Source organism: Lampetra fluviatilis, chromosome 4 (genome assembly GCF_964198595.1).
Source record: "Lampetra fluviatilis chromosome 4, kcLamFluv1.1, whole genome shotgun sequence".
NCBI lineage: Eukaryota > Metazoa > Chordata > Hyperoartia > Petromyzontiformes > Petromyzontidae > Lampetra > Lampetra fluviatilis.
This window is the reverse complement of record NC_136278.1, coordinates 15,521,087-15,545,125: the sequence shown is the minus strand read 5'-3', so window position 1 is coordinate 15,545,125 and position 24,039 is coordinate 15,521,087. Positions and strand designations below refer to the sequence as shown.

The following is a 24,039-nucleotide window of genomic DNA, read 5'->3' as shown; positions in this document are numbered from 1 at the left end:
CCCCGGCTCCTCCACCCGAGAGCGCTGCCCCGGATGGAGGGGTCATGGCGGGCGTGATGCGCACGGGGGACCCCGACGCATCATGGATCGCCACGTTGTGCGACGAGAATTCCTCGTTGTCCTCCGGGGAACGTCGGCAACTCCGCGACCTCATCGAGCGATTCACCGATGTGTTCAGCCAAAGTAAGTTTGATCTGGGTCGCACTACTCTTTTGGACCACCACATAGACACGGGCGACGCGGCCCCTATTCGACTTAATTCCCACCGCTTTAGCCCAGCGGAAAAAGATCATGTCCGCTCGGCTGTCGAGGAAATGTTGGCGGCGGACATCATCTCCCCATCTACTAGCCCTTGGGGTGCCCCCATTGTGCTAGTCAAGAAACGGGACGGGAGTCTCCGGTTCTGCGTCGATTTTCGTAGATTGAACAAGGTGGCTGATGCATATCCATTGCCTCGCATGGATGATTCCCTGGACGCCCTCTCGGGCGCGCGGTTCTTTTCGACTTTAGATTTGCTCTCCGGCTTCTGGCAATTGCCACTGGATGAGGCCTCTAGACCCAAAACAGCGTTCCGCATGCCACAGGGGTTGTTCGAGTTCAATCGGCTTCCTATGGGTCTCCATTCGGCCCCGGCCACCTTCCAGCGTCTCATGGAGATGGTCTTGGCGGGGTTGCAGTGGGAGTCTTGTCTAATCTACTTGGATGACGTTATTGTTTTTGGCCGTACGTTTGGCGAGCACTTGCAACGCCTTGAGGCGGTGTTCGTCAAAGTGCGTGCTGCTGGCTTGAAATTCAAACCCCAGAAATGCCACTTGCTACAACCATCGGTGAGGTATTTGGGACACATTGTTAGCACGTCAGGTGTCGCCACGGACCCGGATAAAACGGCTTGTGTCCGGACGTGGTCGACTCCCACATCTGCCGCGGAGGTGCGTAGCTTCGTTGGCTTCGCATCGTACTATCGCCGGTTTGTCCGCGATTTTGCGACAATTGCGAAGCCACTGCACACCCTTTCCGCCAAAGGCCAAAGGTTTCACTGGGGCGCGGAGGAGGCGGCGGCTTTTGCGGCGCTTCGCACGGCCTTGGCGGATGCGCCGCCCTTGGGGTACCCGGATTTTACGAAACCCTTCCTGCTCGATGCCGATACCAGCGACACGGGAATTGGGGCTGTCCTGGCCCAGGTGGTCGACGGGGTTGAGAGGGTGGTAGCCTATGGCAGTCGCATTCTGTCCTCGACGGAACAGCGATATTGTGTGACCCGGAGGGAGCTTTTGGCCATAGTTTATTTTGTTCAGTTGTATAGACCATATTTGTACGGTAGGCTGTTTACGGTCCGAACCGACCACGCGGCCCTGCAATATTCGCTGAAGATTAGTCAGCCCTCGGGTCAGCTGTCTCGCTGGCTCGAAGTGCTCCAGGATTACCCCTTTGATGTAATCCACAGCATGGAAATGCGGACGGTTTATCCCGATTGCCGGCAGGCGGCGGGTGTGCTTGCGCCATGGGCTCTAGCCGTTGCAAGGCCCCAGGGGACGCCGCGGCCCAGTTGGTCGCGTCGGCCGAGGCGGACACCCATCCAGGTGCGGCGTCGCCCGCGAATTTCGGCCTTGGACTTCCCCGGGAGGTATGGTCCGGCTTGCAGATGGAGGATTCCTCTCTGCTGAAGCTACGGCGCCGTGTCGGACATAAGGCCCGGAGCTCAGCTTCGTCGGCTGCCCCGGCGATCGCCGTGCATGACGGACTACTCATGCGTTGGGATGCCCAATTGGAACGCTATTGTGTGGTTGTGCCCACTAGCCTGCGTAGTAAATTAACCCGAGCCATTCACGAGAAGCTTATGCACCTTGGCTACCACAAGACCTTATTGACCCTTAAGCGGGACTATTACTGGCCGGGTGTTGAGGGTGACGTGGCACTGATTTTGAAGGGTTGCCACGACTGCGCGCGGAGGAAGGCCCCAGTTGTCCGGGACCGGGCCCCGCTGCAGTCCATCCGGGTTTCTCGCGTTAATGAGCTCGTGGCGCTCGACATTTTGGGGCCATTCCCTGCATCCCAACGGGGCTACAAATACCTCTTGGTGGGCGTTGAGTACCTCACACGTTGGCCCATGGCATGGCCTTTGGTCGATCAGTTGGCCTCTTCTATCACCGAGGCCTTCGTCCAGGGGTACGTGTTTCACAAGGGTGCGCCGGAACAATTGTTGACTGACCAGGGGCGGAATTTCTCGTCTAGGTTGCTCAAGGAGGTGTGTGACCTCCTTGGCACCAAGAAAATCCGCACCTCGCCCTACCACCCCCAGTCAGACGGGATGGTAGAGCGCTTGAACCGCACACTTACGTCCATGCTGTGCCACCAGGTGAACACGTCCCAGTCAGACTGGGACCTGTTCATCCCGGGGGTCTTGGCGGCGTATCGGTTGGCCCCTCATGCCTCCACGGGATTTTCGCCTTTTTTTTGATGTACGGTAGGGAACCGGAGCCCCCGGTGCACGTCCAGATGGACGTTGGCTCCTCCAAGAAGGGGTCGGCAGTGCCGACCCCTTTGAAGGTCGCGCTTGACCGGCTGCGCGAGGCGCGACAGGCCGCTGCCGAGAATTCCGCAAGCCGGCAGGCGGCTAATGAGCGGCTGCCCAAACACCAGGCAGCTGGCCTCCCGTGGGTAGCGGGTCAAAAAGAGTGGCTGCATTGTCCCCAGGTCCCCGTTGGCACATCGGCCAAATTGCATCGCCCTTGGCAGGGACCCGTGGAGGTTGTGGAGGTCCGCCGGCCGCAATGCGTCCGGATTCGGTTTGGTCGCCGGCAGTGGATAGTGCACCCGTCCCGGCTCAAACGTTATGTTCCATCTACCCTGGGGGATCCACCCCCAATTCCGGAGCGGCCGGCTGATGATGTATCCGGCGTGCCTGACCGGCTGGATCTCATTGACGGAGGTGACGTCCGACCTGTGTGTGTGCCCCCAGGCCCCTCCCGAGAGAGGCCGACAGAGACCCCCCGGTCACCGGAGGCCACAGCGGTGGGCCTGTTGCCCGCTGACGGGCCACCTGCACGGGTGGCGGACACCGTACGGGGGAGCGGGCCAGCAGCGCATACCCGCTCGAGGGGGATGCGGCTCCGGTGACGGCCCTGATGGCCGTTCAGCGGGCCCAGCCCCTGGCGCCCGTTCGGCGCTATCCGGCGGATGAGGCCTTCGGGCTCTATTTGTTTTGTTTTTTTGTTGTTGTGGTTGTTGTTGCTGTTCTGCTTGAGGGGCCGTGCTGCCCTAAGGTTTAGTTTTCTAGCAGCCGGTTATACCTTCAGGCACACGAACTCGTGAATATTCGGTCTTCGGTCCGGTGTGGGGCCCCGCTTGCGGGGTGATTGCAGCCGGGTCGGCTGTTTTTTTTTCACGGGGGGGGGGGGGGTGATGTAGAGGAGTAGAGGAGAGTGGTGGCGTCGTGTGCGCTGTCCGGTGCGGTGACATCACGGGACGTGGGGTCGCACGCGCTGGGCAGTGCACGTGACGTCACCCATCCTAGGGTATTTAAGGGAGACCCCGTGATGTAAGCGGGGTCACTGGAGGAACGGGGATAGTAGAAGGGGTAAAGAGGGAACCAGGGATAGTGATATATGTTAATAAACCCTGGCAGAAGCCCCTAACTCACCTCCGTCTCCGAGTACCTCCGTCTACTACTCAACAACTACTCAACACAGGTATTGAAGGCTCGACGAACTACGTGGTCCAATGTGGGAGCCAGAGGACATCCCTGTTGCACCCCAAGGTGTACAGGGAATGGCTCTGACTCACGGCCACGTAGTTAAGACGCGGGGCCGCTCACCATCATGAAGGTCCTTAAGGATGGTGATGAGTGGGTTCGGGACTCGGAAAGCACAAAGAGCAATCCAGAGGCCAGGCCTACTGATGGTATCATAGGCCTTGAGCAGGTAAATAAAGCACAAGCATGGACTAAGATGCACACATGGACCTACAGACGCGCAAATAAATGGAGTTACACTGACTAACATGGAGGCATGCACACACAGCGACTAACACACACACACATGGACTGAGACACACACACATGGACTGACACACACAAACACATCGACTTACAGACACACACACTTATGGACTCACACACACATAGACATGCACTTGAGAAACGCACACATGGAGTTACACACACATATCGACGTACACACATACAGTGACACACACACACATAGAGTGACACACACATTGCCGAACACACACATACACATGTGGACTGTCACACAGACATCCACTTGAGATATACACACATGGAGTTGCACACATATATATGGACGTACACACATACAGCGACTCACACACACACCGACTCGCACACAGAGATACGTGGAATAAAACACACATTGATGTAAACACACATATGTCCTTACACACACACATATGGACTAAGACACACACACATGAACTTACACATACATAGACTGACACACACATAGCCCTACACACACATCTGGACTGTGACACACAGATATCTACTTTAGATACACAGACATGGATTAACACACATATGGACTCACACACAGACGCATTGACTTACACACACACATCGAGTGACACACACATGTACACACATGTGGACTAACACACACACATATGGACTGACATACACATGGACGTACACGCACACAGATCGACTGACACACACACATGGACACACACACAAAACACTTTGACGTTGTCCATTCGAAAAAGACACCCACATGGAGTTAAAGACACGCATGGCTCTACACGCACACACATATGGACTCAAAGACACACACATGGACTCACACACACACATCGACGGGCACAGAAATCCCCGATGATGGCACAGCTATCAGTATTGCAGTACAACGTATGAGTAAATAGCGTGACGTGAGCGATGGAAACAATAGAAATGCATTTTAAAAATAAGCAGAAATCACAGACTGGCAGTAGACCGTGGCAGCGTTATAAAAGCGCAGCAAAAAAAGGGGAAATTGAGCAACCCAAAAATCCAAAAAGAATTTTGTGTACACAAACATAATTATTGTAACATGTCAACTCGTTTCATAATGGTAAACAATGAACCGGAGTTGTTATCTTCACGCAAACATAATTATTGTAACATTTGTGAACTTGATATTTGGTTTTTTACCCTTCTATCTGGCAACAAAACTGACACCTTTTTACAAGGAGTCATGTTTGCATAGACCGCAATACCTGCAGTCAAAATACAAACAAAAGAACATAACTCTGATGATGTGCCCTGTCCTTGAAGTTGATTGGTTCACACCCGAGACAGCTTTCCTTAGAGCCTAGTCTCACATGGGTTGGACCAGATGGCTCTAAGGAAAGCTGTCTCGGGTGTGGACCAATCAACTTCAAGGACAGTGCACATTATCAGAGTTATGTTCTTTTGTTTGTATTATGACTGCAGGTATTGCGGTCTATGCAAACATGACTCCTTGTAAAAAGGTGTCAGTTTTGTTGCCAGATAGAAGGGTAAAAAAACAATTATCATATTTTTACTGGCAAATGAGGTTCTCTGTGAACTTGTTTCATATTGGTAAACAATGAAGATCAGTTTTTATCTGCACACAAACATTATTATTGTAATGTTTGTCAACTAATGTGTTTAACAATAATAAACAATGGACTTGAGTTGTTAGCGTAAGAAGCAAGTACATTTGTACTTGGCATAGGCGTGTTGAGGCCTTGTGCGATGCGTAGCCCCCGTTCTGGCCTACATTGGCGAGCCACGGAGTTGGCACGTTGCCAGGCTAGCGGCTGGGCCGCTACCCGCCCCCCCCTCAACATCCGCCGTCCGTGCAAGAATAATAGTATGTAAGCAGTAAAATATTATTATCTACGGAGTCTGTAGTATAAACTGAACGCATCGTGTTGGGGGGGGGGCGAAGAGGACATGACACTGTGAATAAATATCCGCAGCGTGATGTGTGTATGTATTGACTGTAAAACGCGTAAAATAAAATGTCTCCCGTGAGCTCAAGCTAACGCGCATGATTTGGCAGGGTCCGCCCCCCCCCCCCCCCAAGCAATTGGCGTCACTTGGTATGGTCTATGTCGTGCAATAAGTAAATAATGAATAATAGAAACGGCACAAATGTGTTAATTAAACTACTTTAAAGTTTACGGACGGGAAAACGGAATAGCCTATTCCCACCACGGGGCTTAGGGCGTGCCGCCTGGCAAATTATTTCGGTCTTAAACCCCACCGTCCGAGAGCCAAATTCCCCGCAAGCGCGAGCGCGCGGAGACTTTTATATATAAGATTGGAGGAGTTTTAAAGCCGCGACGGCTGCGTTTTAAAAGGGGGGGGGGGGGGGTAATGTAGTGACGTTAAGGGTGTCACTATAGTGTTAGCGTCAGGCACTCTCATAAGAGTGCTACTGTGCACCTGGAACCTCTCTCTGGGGCCAGAGTGCGGCATGCGAACGGGCCTGATAGAGGTCAAGTCAGGAGATGATAGTCTGGGTGAAACCGAGAGGGCACGTGACCGGGCCAGAGTAGTGATGGGGGGCTCCATGGGGGGCTTGAGGGATACGTGATGCTCGGTCGAGATCCTTCGGGAAAGGTCTCGAAGGGGGCATGGCCGAAGGCGGAGCGAGGCCACGCTCGGGAGCATAAAGGGGCAGTCCCGAGAGCGTTCTGGGCTGTTCTCCGGAATCAACCCTCGGTGCTATGTCTTCGATCGTCGGTCTTCGCTTGGCATCGTGGGTCAGTCAGAATGTTATTGACTGACCCGGATATGTAGTTACCCTGTTAAAGGAGTGTTGTTACCCTGTTGGGGTCTCGTTAGCATGCTAGATTTGAAGCTTTCATGACTGCAAGAAGTCATACTCTTAGGTTTTTTCGGTAAAGTCACATAGGTAAAAAATTAAATAAAATTAATAATAAATGAAAATAAATCAATTAAATCACGACGTTTCGGAAGCAACACAAGCTTCCTTCATCAGGTGTAAAAAGGCACAGCAAAATAACCGTAGTGAGAGTTATTTGTGATGGGACATTAATATATAGGGTAAGAGGAGGGTTGGAGTGTGGGTGGAGCCAGGACGGTGACGGTAGTAATAAAGGACGGCACAACGGATGGTGGAGGGAGGACGAGGTGCAGGATGGGGGCGGGGGTTGGGGTGGGGGTGGAGCCAGGAAGGTGAAGGTGGTATTAAAGGACGGCGTCATGGATGGTGGCGGGGGGACGCAGAGCGGGGGAGAGTGGCGGTTGAGGGTTAACATGGTTAATCACATCTTTCCAATGATTGCTCAATTTGAATCCATCTTCTCGGTTGAAGTTATGTCTGTGTTTGTATATCTGTATGGCTTCATGGACAAATCTTTGGTGGTATCCATACGGCTTGCAGAGTACCTTGGTATCGGAGAAAACGATATAATGATCACCCACAGCGTTGTAACAATGATCAGCAACGGCTGAATAATTTGTTCTGCCGTGTTTCAAATCTGATTTGTGCTCGCGAATTCGGTCCGAAATATGTCGTTTCGTCTCCCCGATATAGCAAGTCACCACAGGTACAACTCAATTTGTAAACACCGGAGTACTGTAAGTCCGGAATAACATCTAGATAGCATGTGTACGTTTATGTAGTTAGCCCTGTTGGGGCTGTGGAAAAAACGTGTTGCCTCCAAGTCAAGTGTGTGCCTCCGTGTTCAACACTACAGATGTACTAATGCAATTTGAACTTAAATACTTTATTTATTTGTAGTTATTTATTTATTCAAGGGGCACCACAGTGGTGTGATGTTCTGTTCTTCGCCTGGTATGCAAGTTGGGGATTCGATATCAACCCTGACGCCTGTATATTTGGAGTTTGCATGTTCTCCCCATGGTCACTTTAATATTTTCTCCAGGTTCTCTGGTTTTTCCCTCCACATTTAGAAACATGCGTTTAAATAATTTAGATAATTTTGCTACTATAAATTTCCACATGATAAGGCACTTTTTGAGCTATCATTTGTGGCCAGGTTCAGTGGGCTTTGCCTGGTAAGATAAAAAAAAGTTGACCTTTAAAGTGATTTGCTTACCGTTCCTATACTTTGCACTCCTATCATGTTTTTTGTATTTCTTGTCGTTGTAACGTTCAAAAGGCTCTAAGAAAAGCTGTGTCTGGTGTGGACCAATGAGTTTCAAGGACAATTAATAAATGATCAGAGTATTGTTTTTTGTTTGCATTTTGACTGCAAGTATTGTGGTTAATGTAAACATGATTCCTTGCAAAAGGTGTTAATTTTGTTGCCAGAAAATAAGGGGAAAAACCCTATTAGTATATTTTGGTACTGGCAAAGGAGGCCTCATGATGTGATGAACTCACCTCAGACCTCATTTGGCTCCACAGGTTCAGAACGACTCGACCCCCAATGTGAATATCTGCAAAGTCATCGTCTTCCTCATTCTTTCCAACACCAACCTGAGTTTCTGTGGGTTCTACTGAAATAAAATAGAAAACACTTCCAATAAACATTTTATTCCTGACCATATTAATGCATATATGGAGCCATCCAATTGCTTGAACATTATTTAGCTGTCAAGCAGAGTCTTCACTGCCTGTGGCAATGTTGGTGTGAAATGAGCAAACACTGAATTTTGAATCTTAGCGTTTGGTCACCATGCGGATAAGAGCCCAAGCTGTCCGGGTATGGTGCTTGAAAAGGAATGAGTTTGTGTTTTTTTTTTTTATAACGAATGTAAATACCCATTTAATAAATACACCAATTTGTTAAATTTAGAGGCAGCCAGAACCAGTGCCAACAATTGCCCAAGTTATGTGGCACTACATTAAGCTGTTTGGTCAACTCCATTAATGAGTGTTTATATATGTGAGAAAAAAGCGGAGTACCCAGAGAAAGCCCACGCATGCAAATGGTTAACATTCAATCGCCGTACAGATGGAAAAAATATGGAAATTAACCCACTTGCTGGAATGCTACAATCTGACAAGCCAGGAGATGGTGACCTCGACGCCCTACGGATTTGGGCACTTCACTAACTTGTGTAATCCAAACCCCGGTCACATAGTGCTGGGTTACCAGCATACGCCACCAGTGCCCAGCTAAGCGTGGTGCGACTATTACACAGGCGTGCGAATGTTGTGGAATGTTAAGTGGTGACTGTTGCTCTCTGACCCTTCATCCTTGAGATGGTGCTTTTGAAGTTCCTTTTAAGTGCAGCTGCTCGCTGCAGCAAGTAGCCCCAGGAAAGCATCTGGACCTCATACCCAAGCAAAATATCAGGGTCAAACCTGTACGAGCACAATGAAACAGGTGTAATGTTACACATCTTACAGTTGGCATGACGACTGTGAAAATAGTACTGAAGTACGATGTTCTCCAACTAGGGGACTTCAACATCTAGGTAGGAGGCAGGTATGAGTAGGGGGCATGGACTAGGGCAGCATGGAATAGGACAGGAAAACTACGGTGCAACCAGGTTACACAAGATATGAAGCAGCAAAAGATTCATAATAATTAATTTATACCTTTTTTGCTGCTTCATAGCATGTATCACACAGTTTGAACAGAAGTCACACAAGCTCACATGGAGGTCACCAATGGCAAGACTGAGCCTCATTGATTACAGGAATACCCCGATAAAAGTTACTGCATTATGCATTGTTTCGTATATATGTTGTGAATTAATTAGAGAACATGTATCCTCATAGGTTAAATTTTTCGCATATGTATTCTTTCTAAACATTGCACACAAAAAATGTTCGTGCAATTTATAAACGAGGAACACACGTGCTTAAAACGGACTATTGTGTGATGTAATACCATACTGTACACACATTGTGCTTATAAATCAAAATCCCTCCACCAAATGGAAGTGTCTAGCTCTCTTTGGACAGATTTTTTCAATGTTCTGCAATGAAGCCAAAACGTCCGGAGAGGAGCCCAGAAGAGACGTCGCTGTGGCTGCAGCTTCATCCACAGATGAAAAAGCAGGTGATGCTTCCCCTTCGTCTGCATAACTCCGCCACTGCTCATCCAGTAACAGGGGAGGTTTCTTCATTAGGGCGATTGGGCGACGCACCACCAATGTCATTCAACCACAGAGTCACGCTAGCCGTCACTGTGCCTCTGGATATAGTCCAATCAGCGTCATGTCACGTTCTGTGGAGTACCGCCTCTTTTAGGGCGATTTCACTCCGGCTGAGAATCGCCCAGAGTGTTCCCATAGACTTACATTCAAAGATGTTTTTTTTCGAACGGGGGGCGCTGAAATGCATTCTCTATGGCTTCCGGGAGGGCTCGCACTAACGTGCTTACGTCATCATACGTAAGCACGTTTCAGTCAACAATTTTATTTGTCGCCACCTAGTGGAATCTTTAATAAAATAAACTTGAGTGGATTGTATTAATAGTGAGTATAGAAACAAACAATATGTATTGTAAGAGTCACTTTATTTTTCATTAATATTAAAGAAGTGAAGTTGCCTTTACATGCTTAAGCTGTTAATTTATCCTTTGCATGGGTGGACCTTATCCTTATTAATCATCCAGACATTTGCCCCCCCTGAGCGATTTTGCAGGAGCCGCCACTGTCCAGTAAGCTCTTCAACCATCTCTGGTAAGATTTATCTCATTATTTTATTATTATTAGTTTAACTTATTATTAGCTAAAATGTATGTCCATTTGTAATCATATCTATTGTCATACTCTTCATGACATTTAGTCACAGATGTTTTTATCTAGAAATATCAGCTGGCAACAAACCCCTGATTTTAACAATGTCTTTGGGAAGCTAGACTTCGCTTTAAGCAATTTTGATTTAAATAGATTTCCTACGAACACAACACATATGGATAGTGGTGTATTCCTGTACGTTGTAAACAGGGCACAACAGAGGAAGTCTTTTCTGAACACCAGAGATACACAGCTGACTAAATCAGTTCAGACCACCACTTAGTGACTTCTGAAGAAAGAATGAAGGGAGTAAGCGTGCTAAGAAACATGTTACCTATTGGGGTCTGAAGATACAAGCTTTTCTTTTAAGACAAGGTTACCATAATGGTGTCAGTAAGAAATTGGTCTCCTGCAGTAGGAGTGCAAATCCTGGTATGAAGAGATGGACTTGTAGATGATGAGAACTGTGTAATTGGGCAGTGATGTCCATAATACAGGGAGTTGTGACAAGGAGGTCCAGTGTTGGTTAACTTTCGCAGATCGGGTTTTTTCTTGGCTATGAAAACCACTTTGTAGGTATGTTGAACTCCTTTCGCACCATATGTAGCCAATGGTGCTAATCAGAGGTGTGGGGAAGGACAACAAACTAAACACAAAAAGCAGTTCTAAAAATTAGTTTTCAATCTAGATTGGAAGAGCGTTCCAGATGGCCGCAGAAGCGCATCTGACAGCACGTGATGCGGTAACCATCTTTTTTCGATGGTTACCCAAAAGCCGCTGCTGTGAGGATGACCGGAGTTCGAGTGATGGTTTATGCTCCATGACGAGATCAGCAAGGTATTGTGGTTCATTTGTGACAAGCACTTTGTGTGTTATGATTGCAACCTCAATGTATTCGTTCGGCAACCAGAAGCCAATGCACCGCGGCGAGCAGCATAAGATGAAGTTGCAGTATCTCCATCGCAAGGTGTTGTTGCTACTAGTGTTGTTGCTTCTTTTGCTTTTACACACGCAGCATGCTGGAGTCCCGTTATGGCATATCACCTTTGATTTAGGAGTTTGATCAACGCCCTCAATCAAACGCCCCCGATCGATGCCTTTAATCAACTCCAACACTGTAAACTCTCACACTGTGAGGTGCAGGATTAGAACCTGAGCTAATTTCAGATTGAACAGATCATCGTCACTGGTGTTGGCCATGAGCAAGAATCGAACTCGGGTTGTCAGGTTCGTAGAGCAGTGCACTAACCGCTGCACTCCCATTCCCCACAATCTACATACACACACGAGTGTACATACAATAACCACCATTCGCCACTAAGTGGCGGTGATGTCACCACAGCGCTTGTGCCAGGCTGTGCACGTTAAGGCCACGGGACAGACCCAGGTGCCATGGGTTGCCTGACTGAGATGACTGGCTGATGCACCACCTGTGCCTCCTACTGTGCCAACTTGATGTGCTTTAGCCACCCGGCGCTCCGCTCGTTGTTGTGAGCATCGCTCCTCCGCCCTCCGTTGTTGTTGGAGGGTGACTGCCTCCAACTGGCCAGTAGCGTCCTTCAGGAGCCTCCTCCACAGTGGCCGATCTTGACACGGCTGGTACCAGTCATCCGCAAGTGGACTCAACTCCAAGTCCTCCTGTAGCACATAACTCCATGTCTTCTCCAGCCCGTGCCGCGCCCGTTTAGCCCCCTCGATCCGGCGGAACAAAAGCTGTTTAGGCATGCGGTGGCTGGCCATGCGGGCTACATGACTCAGGCAACGCAGCTTTGCCTACCGGAGGTCACCGATGGGACTTTGTCCACATCTTTCAAGGATTTGTGAGCTTCTCACACAATGCAGCCTGGTTAAACCCAGGATGGATCGTAGGCAGGCCAGCCTAAATGCTTCTAACCGGCGAAGATGTTCCATTAGGGGGGTCCAAGTTTTGCAAGCATAGAGAAGGGAGGGAATGACCGTGGCCGAGAAGACCTGTAGCTTCGTACGGAGTGATAGAGCAGGTAGCTTCCACACAGCGTTACGTAGCCAATGAAAAGAAATTGCATCTCGACTGATTCGGAGTGAGACCTCTGCTGTTAAACCGGAGCCGGTCATTAGCACACTGCAAAGGGAAACTCTCCACTGTCTCCACAACTGCCCCATCACCAATTGGAACTTGTGGGGGTTGAGTGTCCATGTCCGATGGTACAAAATAGCCAGGCAGGTGCTTAGCTTTGGTTGGGCTGATGGTAAGGCCCCACCTGTTGGTGGCAAGCTCCAGGATCAGCAGCAGCACCTCGAACTCCTCCTCCGAGTGTGCAGCCATTAGCAGATCATCAGCATACATAACGTGATTGAGCAACAGGGAGCCATCCCTTGACCGCACCCGGGCATCGATCAGCCTCCCATTGTATCTGTAGCAGATGGGAATTCTTCCGGTACAGGTATTGAAGGCTCGACGAACTACGTGGTCCAATGTGGGAGCCAGAGGACATCTCTGTTGCACCCCAAGGTGTAGAGGGAATGGCTCTGACTCACGGCCACGTAGTTAAGACGCGGGGCCGCTCACCATCATGAAGGTCCTTAAGGATGGTGATGAGTGGGTTCGGGACTCAGAAAGCAAGAAGAGCAACCCAGAGGCCAGGCCTACTGATGGTATCATAGGCCTTGAGCAGGTCAATAAAGCACACGCATGGACTAAGATGCACACATGGACCTACAGACACGCAAATAAATGGAGTTACACTGACTAACATGGAGGCATGCACACACAGCGACTAACACACACGCACATGGACTGAGACACACACACACACATGGACTGACACATACAAACACATCGACTTACAGACACACACACTTATGGACTCACACACACATAGACATGCACTTAAGAAACGCACACATGGAGTTACACACACATATCGACGTACACACATACAGCGACACACATACACACATAGAGTGACACACACATTGCCGTACACACACATACACATGTGGACTGTCACACAGACATCCACTCGAGATATACACACATGGAGTTGTACACACATATATGGGCGTACACACATACAGCGACTCACACACACACCGACTCGCACACAGCGATACGCGGAATAAAACATACATTGATGTAAACACACATATGTACTTACACACACACATATGGACTAAGACACACACACATGAACTTACACATACATAGACTGACACACACATAGCCCTACACACACATACACATATGGACTGTGACACACAGATATCTACTTTAGATACACAGACATGGATTAACACACATATGGACTCACACACAGACGCATTGACTTACACACATACATCGAGTGACACACACATGTACACACATGTGGACTAACACACACATATGGACTGACATACACATGGACGTACACACACACAGATCGACTGACACACACACATGGACTAACACACACACAAAAACACTTTGACGTTGTCCGTTCGAAAAAGACACCCACATGGAGTTAAAGACACGCATGGCTCTACACGCACACACATATGGACTCAAAGACACACACATGGACTCACACACACACATCGACGGGCACAGCAATCCCCGATGATGGCACAGCTATCAGTATTGCAGTACTACGTATGAGTAAATAGCGTGACGTGAGCGATGGAAACAATAGAATTGCATTTAAGAAATGGGCAGAAATCACAGACTGGCAGTAGACCATGGCAGCGTTATAAAAGCGCAGCAAAAAAAGGGGAAATTGAGCAACCCAAAAATCCAAAAAGAGTTTTGTGTACACAAAATAATTATTGTAACATGTCAACTCGTTTCATAATGGTAAACAATGAACCTGAGTTGTTATCTTCACGCAAACATAATTATTGTAACATCTGTGAACTTGTTTCATAATGGTAAACAATGAAGCTGAGTTTTTATCTGCACACAAACATTATTGTAATGTTTGTCAACAAATGTGTTTAACAATAATAAACAATAGACTTGAGTTGTTAGCGTAAGAAGCAAGGACATTTTTACCTGGCATAGGCGTGTTGAGGCCTTGTGCGATGCGTAGCCCCTGTTCTGGCCTACATTGGCGAGCCACGGAGTTGGCACGTTGCCAGGCTAGGGACTGGGCCGCTACCCGCCCCCCCCCTCAACATCCGCCGTCCGTGCAAGAATAATAGTATGTAAGCAGTAAAATATTATTATCTACGGAGTCTGTAGTATAAACTGAACGCATCGTGTTGGGGGGGGGGGCGAAGAGGACTTGACACTGTGAATAAATATCCGCAGCGTGATGTGTGTATGTATTGACTGTAAAACGCGTAAAATAAAATGTCTCCCGTGAGCTCAAGCTAACGCGCATGACTTGGCAGGGTCCGCCCCCCCCCCCCCCCCCCAAGCAATTGGCGTCACTTGGTATGGTCGATGTCGTGCAATAAGTAAATAATGAATAATAGAAACTGCACAAATGTGTTAATTAAACTACTTTAAAGTTTACGGACGGGAAAACGGAATAGCCTATTCCCACCGCGGGGCTTAGGGCGTGCCGCCTGGCAAATAATTTCGGTCTTAAACCCCACTGTCCGAGAGCCAAATCCCCCGCAAGCGCGAGCGCGCGGAGACATTTATACATAAGAATATAAGATAAGATTGAAGATTGATGATCCTTGTGTTATTAGTCGCTTGAAGAGTCAAGGACTGCGAGAAGTTGTATTGTACTAAGCTATAACAGTTGTGAGAAGCTAAGAGGTGTGTGAATACATTTTATGAGTTTTAGAGAGTGAGTGAGTGGCAGCGGACGAGCAGCTCACAGTAGGAGCCCTCCTGGGGGAAGGGCGGGGAGTGTCAAGGGTGCTCGCGCGAAGCAAGCTGCTGAGACAAGGAGGAGCGGCGCGGCCACAGGCATTCCGACTGCTAATTGACCCGGGCGCGCAGATAATCTGCGGACGTGCTGACTCGGAAGCCCCGAGCACACTCCAGCAAAGGTCGAGCTTCAGGATCAACAGTGTCTAGTGCCAAGGGAGGTGACCCGCTGCCGCCGAGCGGACGAGCTGCGAGCGCTATCTGGCAACGGGACCATTGCGCACATCAACGCAGATGAAGCCGGACCCATCATTCCTGCCAGCACGGGCACCGCCGCCAGCGTGAGCAGCGTGTGGACTCAGCAACCACTCCAGCGGTAGAAAGAGACCGACGGCGCAGCCGAGAGTGTTGTGTGTTCGACACACACACACGCCGACCCAGTGCCCCCGGCTGGGGACCAGAGATAAATTCGGTACAAGGAACACTGCACTACAAAGTTCGCCTATGGACCTCAGCAGGACAGTTAGCAGGAATAGTAAGTGGACAACTCAAACCATACTGCCCGCTATAATTATTGGACCTCGTGGTGACTGCGCTCCAAGACACACACAACGCGCATATTGGTACGAATGAGATTGTTCGAAAAGGGTTGCAATCCCAAGGTGGTGTGTTAAATATTAGCTAAATCTTGACTTAAAGCTTTTGTGACTGCAGACCCAAAGAATATAACTATTAGCTAGTCGTGAAAAGTATTGTTCTGTCCCTTGAACCGCATGAATATAGTCGTTGAGAAGTATTTTAGTCATTCGTTTTCTTTTATCAGGTAATATTACCAATTAACTCATTGATGACACACTAAACATTTATAAGCACCTATGTGACGAATCTACACACTCACATAAATACTATTGTTTTGAGATATGTATTTTAATCACACAACATTGAAACGAATTCAATAATGTCCCATTAGCCAATTGATAAGCATCTGTAAGACAAACCTACACACTCGCACGTACACTATTTTTTCTGGACATTTCTTTAATTGCATAATCTTAGAAATTAATTCACTGATGTCCACTTTTGCCATTGGGCACATGTTTATTTTGCTCGGTCCCATATGAATATTGTCATTTTTAAGGACTTTGATATCGTGTATTGTAACGCTACTATGAGGAGTTAGCCTATTGTTCTATTGCTCAGTTTAACAATGTAACCATTGAGGGTTAATTGTACGAATCGATGAGTAGGACATCTACAGGAGTTCTAGATTTGAAGATTTCGTGACTGCAAGGATTTAAACTCTTAGGTTTTTCGGTAAAGTCACGTAGGGGAAAAAAAAATTATAGCTTTTATTATTTATTTTTTGCCTACGTGACTTTACCGAAAAACCTAAGAGTATGAATCCTTGCAGTCACGAAAGCTTCAAATCTAGAATTAATACCCTCTACGGGGAGGAATTTCACCTATCTGTTAGAGTTTTTAACAGACAACGAGACAAGAAGTCACAGCTTCTCGAGGCGCTGGCCTTCCTCAAGAGATGCCGCGATAACAAGGTAACACCCATCGCTTTCACACTAACATCTGCTGCTGTGTCCTCACCGAATTATAAACAGAATCTGTTTAAAGCTAGCCTATCACTAATCTCGGAGAGAATAAGGTTACTCCGATTTGAACTCGATAATTTAGACAAGACTCTCTTAGAAACACATTTAATGTTAACACAAAAAATGTCCCCTTCTGATTGGAACCACGTTGATAACATGACTGCTGCTTCTGCTGACTCGATGTCAGCCAAATGCAAAGCTAACCTGATCTCTAAATTCAACCTCCTATCAAAGAAGAAACCAGAACCACACACACAAAACTGGATGTCAACAAGACCGTTATTAATCAGAGTAACATCCCAATTTCTGACAATCTGAAAACGGTACTGGCCAAAGGACTAAATTTCGCTGTCACCCCTAAACATATACCAGTAGAGCATGTGATTTCTCAGGTTGATGTAGCCCTCAGAGGCATAGGACACATCCATGCGGATGTAGCAAGAGCTGAAATAGCCACTATCCTTAAGAACGCTAAGAAACCCACTAGCAACATTAGCAAAAACGAACGCTCTGAACTCGCGAACCTAAAAAAGAGAGATGATATAGTCATCCTCTCAGCCGACAAGGGCAATGCTACGGTCATCATGGATAAAGGCTCATACAACAACAAAATCCTGGATCTACTCAATGATGGGAGTTACTCCAAAATTAAAAGCGATCCTATTAACAACCTAACGACAAAAAACAACAAGAGCATCACGAGTTCTACTTCCCTAATCGAACCAACCAAACGTCCCTCCCTAAAACCCTCGGCTGCTAGACCTTCCAGATTCTATGGTCTTCCCAAGATCCATAAAGAAGGCACCCCACTACGGCCCATCGTGTCCACGATCAACTCTCCTACCTACAAACTAGCCCGTTTTCTATCGGATACTCTGCTTCCCTTCACTGGCAAGACCTCTTCAGCAGTACTTAACTCAACCCAATTGGTCTCTATAGTCAAGGACATGACACTATCTCCTGACGATATCCTCGTCAGTTTTGATGTGGTATCTCTGTTTACCAAAGTCCCAGTACCTGACACCCTAACAATAATTTAAGACTTTGTCCAACATGGATTGAATTCGGATGTACCTGCGCTGGTTAGGCATTGCCTCACCAACACTTATTTTACCTGGAATGGCACCTTCTACAAACATAATGAGGGTACCCCTATGGGCTCCCCCTTGTCACCAGTGATAGCCAATGTGTTCATGGAAAAGTTTGAATCAAACGCCATCCAGATGTCCACCCTGCGTCCTTCCCTGTGGAAGAGGTATGTGGATGACACTTTCGTCATTTGGCCACATGGCCTCCCAGCATTGAACCACTTCCTGGACCACATCAATTCGAGACACCCATCCATCAGATTCACCATGGAAGTGGAGAAAGATGGCAAACTACCATTCTTAGATATTCTGTTTGAGAGGAGACCTGATGGATCCTTGGTACATTCTGTCTACAAGAAAGCCACCCAAACAGATTCATACTTGAAACCTGATTCCCACCACCACCCGTCTCAAAAGAATTCTCTCATCAAAACACTATACCACAGAGCTCATGGCATTTCGGACCAACACCACCTGGCCAGTGAATTAAGACATGTGTAATGGGATCCGGAGACACTTGTAGAGGTAACTTCTTTATTACAATCCAACACTCCAACAGTCCTGATACTCTGTTACAGCCTAGGTACACAACCTAGGTACATAGCCTAGATCCACTACTCTGGCTACGCTCTGGAACTCGCCCTCACAAGGACGTAGAGCCGGGAGTTCCAGAGTCCCACCACTGGCTCTCACAGCATCCCAGGGTCCTGAGATGGCTGGCCTTGGGTCTTGGGTCTTGGGTCTTGAGCTACAACTGGCCCCGATCGTCCAGGGAGCTGCCCTTTTATGCCTTGTCCCCAACGAAGGGTGGGGTTGTGTGCGCCCCCAGATATCCCACAGAACACACACAGCCCCCCCCCCCCCCCCCCCCCCGTTGGTGGCGCCAAGGGGCTTAAGCGTCTGGGTTGCCTGGGAACCTAGCGCCTGGCGCCAAGGGGCTTAAGCGTCTGGGTTGCCTGGGAACCTAGCGCCTGGCGCCAAGGGGCCCCCAGCAGCCACTCCCCTCTTATGTCACTACACATGTACATCGGGCCCTCAGGATGAATGGATACTTTGACCGCACCATCCGCCAAGCTGTTTCTCCCACCATACAGAAACAGCCACTTGAAACTCCGATCAAAACTATCACGTTGCCAAACATAGCAGGCATGACCAAAAAGATCTCCAAAATTCTAAACAAACATAAGATCTAAGTCCGATTCAGTAAAGTAGGTAAAATCCGCGATCTAATTCCATCTGTGAAGGATGTCATTCCTGACTTGCAATACCCTGGAGTCTATAAACTGAGTTGCAGCTGTGGTGATTGTTACATTGGGAAAACGAAACGTCATATCTCTGATCGTGTCCACGAGCACAAGTCAGATCTGAAACACGGCAAAATTGAGTCTTCCACCGTTGCCGATCATTGCTACAACGCTGTGGGTTCCCATGAGATTGTCTTTTCCGAGACCAAGGTGCTCTGCACACCTTCTGGCTACCATCAAAGGTTTGTACACGAAGCCATCCAGATATACAAACACAGACATAACTTCAACCGTGATGATGGGTACAAACTGAGTAATCATTGGAAAGATGTTATTATCCATGCAAAAAATATTTAACTACACATATTTGGACCATCTTATTTGATAGGTACTATTCTACTTTACCGACTGTTGACATCCCCAGCGTTTAACAGCACTCTCCTCTCCTTTTTTGTATTTGGATTGTCAACCAACAACTCTCCTCTCCTTTTTTGTATTTGGATTGTCAACCAACATCGGGTAAAATATCAACATGTGCACCTATTGTTCTATTTTAGCCCCGCCCACCCCTCTCCCCAACACGTTCCACTCATTTGCTTCCACATTCAGATAACCCCATCCCTCCCCCTTAAACTTGTATTTAAGAGCTTGACTCTTAGAATTTTGCCTCACTTGAGACAGTAAATCTAGCTATGACGGTCCCACCTGATGACGGAGACTTGTGTTGCCTCCGAAACGTCGTGATTTATTTCTATTATTATTTATATTATTTATTATAATTTATTATATTATTTTTTATCCACGTGACTTTACCGAAAAACCTAAGAGTATCTCGAGGAGTACTGTGGTGGCAATTCCAATCATAAGTGTTTTTAGATATTAAAGTGGTTCCTTCCTAAGTTCATGCATAATTATCTTAATTATAAGAACTGTATCCTGAGACCAGACATAATTACACTAAAACATAATCAGTAAATGTTTGTATTATCACGATTGGTAATATACCCCTAGACAGTGAAGCCACTAATTTGAATAATTACATATTTTTGCATACATTCATGAAAATATTTTTTTTTATTTTTGATAAAAAAATTAAAACATTTTTCACAACACAATATATAAAACTGTTTGAATGATGGGGGGGGAGGGCTGCTTGCCGAGTCAGACATTGGAAGTGGGCTCCACGAGCCTGGTGACCAAGGGGAAGACCTAAGAGCAAGATGGTAGGGCAACTGCCATGGTAGAGCTTGGAGGTTGCTGCGTGCTGACTGTGCAGCAAGGGAGAAAGCACTGGCGGGGTGGTAATGGCACCAACGGCTTTGGTCATGATGAAGTATGTATTTATGTTGAACTTCTTTTGCACCATACGTAGCCAACCGTGCTAATCGGAGTAGCTCAGTCTTGATCTTTTATCTTCACTTTAACATATTTACACAACATGCATCTGTATCACACGAACTGAATATAATTTTAGAAGTAGGGCCAAGACAATAAAGCGTGTTTCAGTTCACTTGAAAAGATTCAACTGAAATGTGAAAATGCCAAATGTCAAACATTGTTTACTTTTGTGTCAACCTAAACATATATTCAGGACAAAATACCCCCAAACATATAAACTCAGTGTTGCAACTGTAACCTAAAGAACGTGTATTTGTGTATTGTGTGTATTGTACAGGCAACAATATTAACCTGTGACTGACCTATGTACAATTTGTTCCAGTTCATGGAAGAGTTGATCCTCCTTCGAGACGTGAATTACATCAAGGCCAGAAACCTCTGACCTTGCCAGTAGACCAGCATCTTTAGAACCTAGAAAATACACATGGATGTCAATAATACATTTACATTCAAATCCCGTAGAGTGAGACACTCAGACTAATTGGGGGTGGGGGATACAGAGGGTGTTTGAGCTAATGTTAAACTGTAGTGATATTGTGATCTTACACTGTACCATGGGGTCTTTGTAATTTCATATTTGTTTTGATGCAGTTGCTTTTAATGTTAGAATACTAGTTTCGACTGGTTCCAACCGGACCTGGCGCATGTCTTCCAATCACTTCAGCCCAGGTGCCAGCATGATGACCTACTCGGACATTAAAGTAACCAAACACGTTAAATCTATCCAGATGGGCCACTTTAGCTAGCTCCTATGACAGGGGTCATAGAAGGCATCTGACTCATCGACCTTGCCTGCATTCCCACCACTGATATTCACCTTCGATGGGGGCATTAGCAACCACCACCATTACTCACCTCCGGTTGATGGTGTTGTATATATTAGGTCTTAAAAAATGAGAAAAATAATAAAAATGTAATGAAAAAAAATGTGTAATTATACAATTTATGGTATTTAATGTACTTATGTAAATTTATGCATTTGTGCTAATTAGGCTCCGCTTCGTTGCCTAGGGGTATTACCAATTGTGGTAATAAAATGAAGGTGTAATTGTATGAAGTTATGCAAGTGTATGTAATTATGCTAATTAGGCTCGGCTTCGTTATCTAGGGGTGTATTACCAATCGTGATAATACAATTGTAGAGGTGTTACGGGAGGGCAAACAAATACACCAGGGGTGGTTATGCCCGCACACGGAAGGATGCTTACATCCACGTCCGCACCGTTCAGCCTGGGGGGCTGAAACGGCGCTGTGATCCCCCACGGCCCCACCCCTCGAGGAGAGAGTTGCTATATAAGGCGGTGAGCCGGTGGGCTCGGGGTTCAGTGTTTAGCTTAAACCAGTGAAGAAGGAAAACCGGCTAGATAGGCCCTGGGACTCCCCTGGATCGCTGCCCTTCTAAGAACCGACCAGGGCAAGCCAGTGGCGTGGCCCCGAGATCCCAGAGCCGATGCTCTTGTAAGAGCCGGTCTGGGGACTCAGGGTGCCGTGATCCCAGCTTGGCCAGAGCAGGATCAGCTAGCCTCCCCTAGCTCTGGAGTGGAGGACCTGGGAGTAGGCTAGCCGGGATAGAGATCGTGGGATCTCCCTGTTAGACGGGTGAAGGGGCCGATACCCCTTCGAGTGCTGTATACCTTGGCCTGTATAGAGTGGAACGGTTAATAAATAAGTGTGCCTCCGACTACGTCGTCCAAGTCTCTTTGAACCTACTACACAATTGTAGTGTCTTCAAACATTACTCACACCCTCCCTGCATATGTGATTCATTGCTAACATGTGCTGTGTTAGCTGCTGGAAGACAAAGGCGGTTGGTGAAGCTCTGATCCTATGGAATACATATTATCTTGGTCATGTGAGATTGACCTATTTCGCCTTGTATCTCTTCTGAATGACCCTATGGTCTAACACTTAAATTATTATTTGGTTTATGTTTAACCAAGATTTGTGATATACCATAGTTGTTACCACAGGAATTCCGAGGGTTTTATTAACCTTTGTCCCCCGTCTGTATCACCGGGGATCCGTGCTTCTTATTCAAGTTATATTTTGATATCCTGAGTTTGACGATATAGCTAAGCTTCGAACTTTTACCGTTGTATTAAAACAAAAACGCCAGTTGTAATGTCTGACAGCCCCTGCTGCTCTCGCCGTCCGGGGAGATCCGTGACCCCTGCTGTTTGTGTGTGTTTTATGGCGGCCTTTGAAGCCCGGTGGAGATTTCCCAGTCTCATTAGCCCTGGGTTTTTATTACATTTTATGGCTTCTCCTTCCAGCTGCCTGTTTGTGTGGCAAGGCAAGAGGCAGCGGGGTGTGAGGGGTGAGGGGTGACCCCCCTCCACATGCCCGAGCTCTACATCCAGATCAAACTTTAAAAAAAATAGGCATAATCATTCTTAATATACATTTTTGGAAAACGGCATATATACAACAATGGGGAGGCAAGCCCACAGTGAAATGGGGCTTACAGATTCCTACACCTCACCGCCATGCTCCCACACCCCTTTCAGTCTTTTGTTCAGAAGAGCCACTCCCTGTTGTTTGGCATTCTCCCACCACGAGCAGAGGAAAATCCACCCCCTCATGGTGACTGGAGCCAGAACCAGTTCACCGAACCTCCTGAATGCTGTAAAGATTCAAGTTGTACCGGCCCAGCTCCGGACAGAGAGGAGTGGCAAGCTCTCCTCCGCAGTGAGCATTGTAACATTCCACGTGGTCACTCGCAGCGTTTTTTTGCCATTTCTGGAGGAACCCCGAGGTTCAGACTCCTGGTTCTGCTAAATGGGTTTGGGCCAGGATAATTCATAGACACCTGTCCCCCCAGGGACTCCAGCACAATCTTAGTAAAAAAAATTACGTCATGGTTTAGTGGTAAATGAATGGAAGGTGGAACGATTATGTTGTATATATAGGCCTTTTTCAAAAATTTCTATTAAAAATAATTCTGCCAATTTTTTTGTATCAATCACGGTGTCTAATGGGGCAAAAGGGGGTGATGCGAACCCCCCTCCCCTCACACAGCAGCTGCCCTTCACACTCGGGACCAGGCAGCTGGAGATAAGCCGTAAAAGGTAATTCTAAAAAACCCAAAAACAAAAGAGAAGGGGGGGGGTTGCTAATGAGATTCTGGGGAATCTCTACATGGCTTCAAAGGCCCCCTCAAAAGAGTACAGACAGCAGGCGCCACGATTACAAAACAGGCAACTTTTTTTGGGTTCTTTTAACACAACGGTAAAAGTCCAAAACTTAGCGACAAGAATAAGTGGACATCAAAGACTGC

At 47.3% G+C, this 24,039-nt stretch overlaps 1 protein-coding gene across 1 annotated transcript in view; it reads right to left on the bottom strand.

The window, feature by feature from the left end:
- Positions 1 to 24,039, bottom strand: part of REV3L (REV3 like, DNA directed polymerase zeta catalytic subunit) — a 360,686-nt gene that overhangs the window by 95,200 nt on the left and 241,447 nt on the right. The window contains exons 19-21 of the mRNA XM_078855676.1: positions 21,065 to 21,173; positions 9,148 to 9,263; positions 8,337 to 8,449 (exon numbers count right to left, since the gene is read on the bottom strand). Of these exons, the coding sequence (XP_078711802.1) occupies positions 8,337 to 8,449; positions 9,148 to 9,263; positions 21,065 to 21,173 (338 nt within the window). The remainder of the gene's footprint in view (positions 1 to 8,336; positions 8,450 to 9,147; positions 9,264 to 21,064; positions 21,174 to 24,039) is intronic.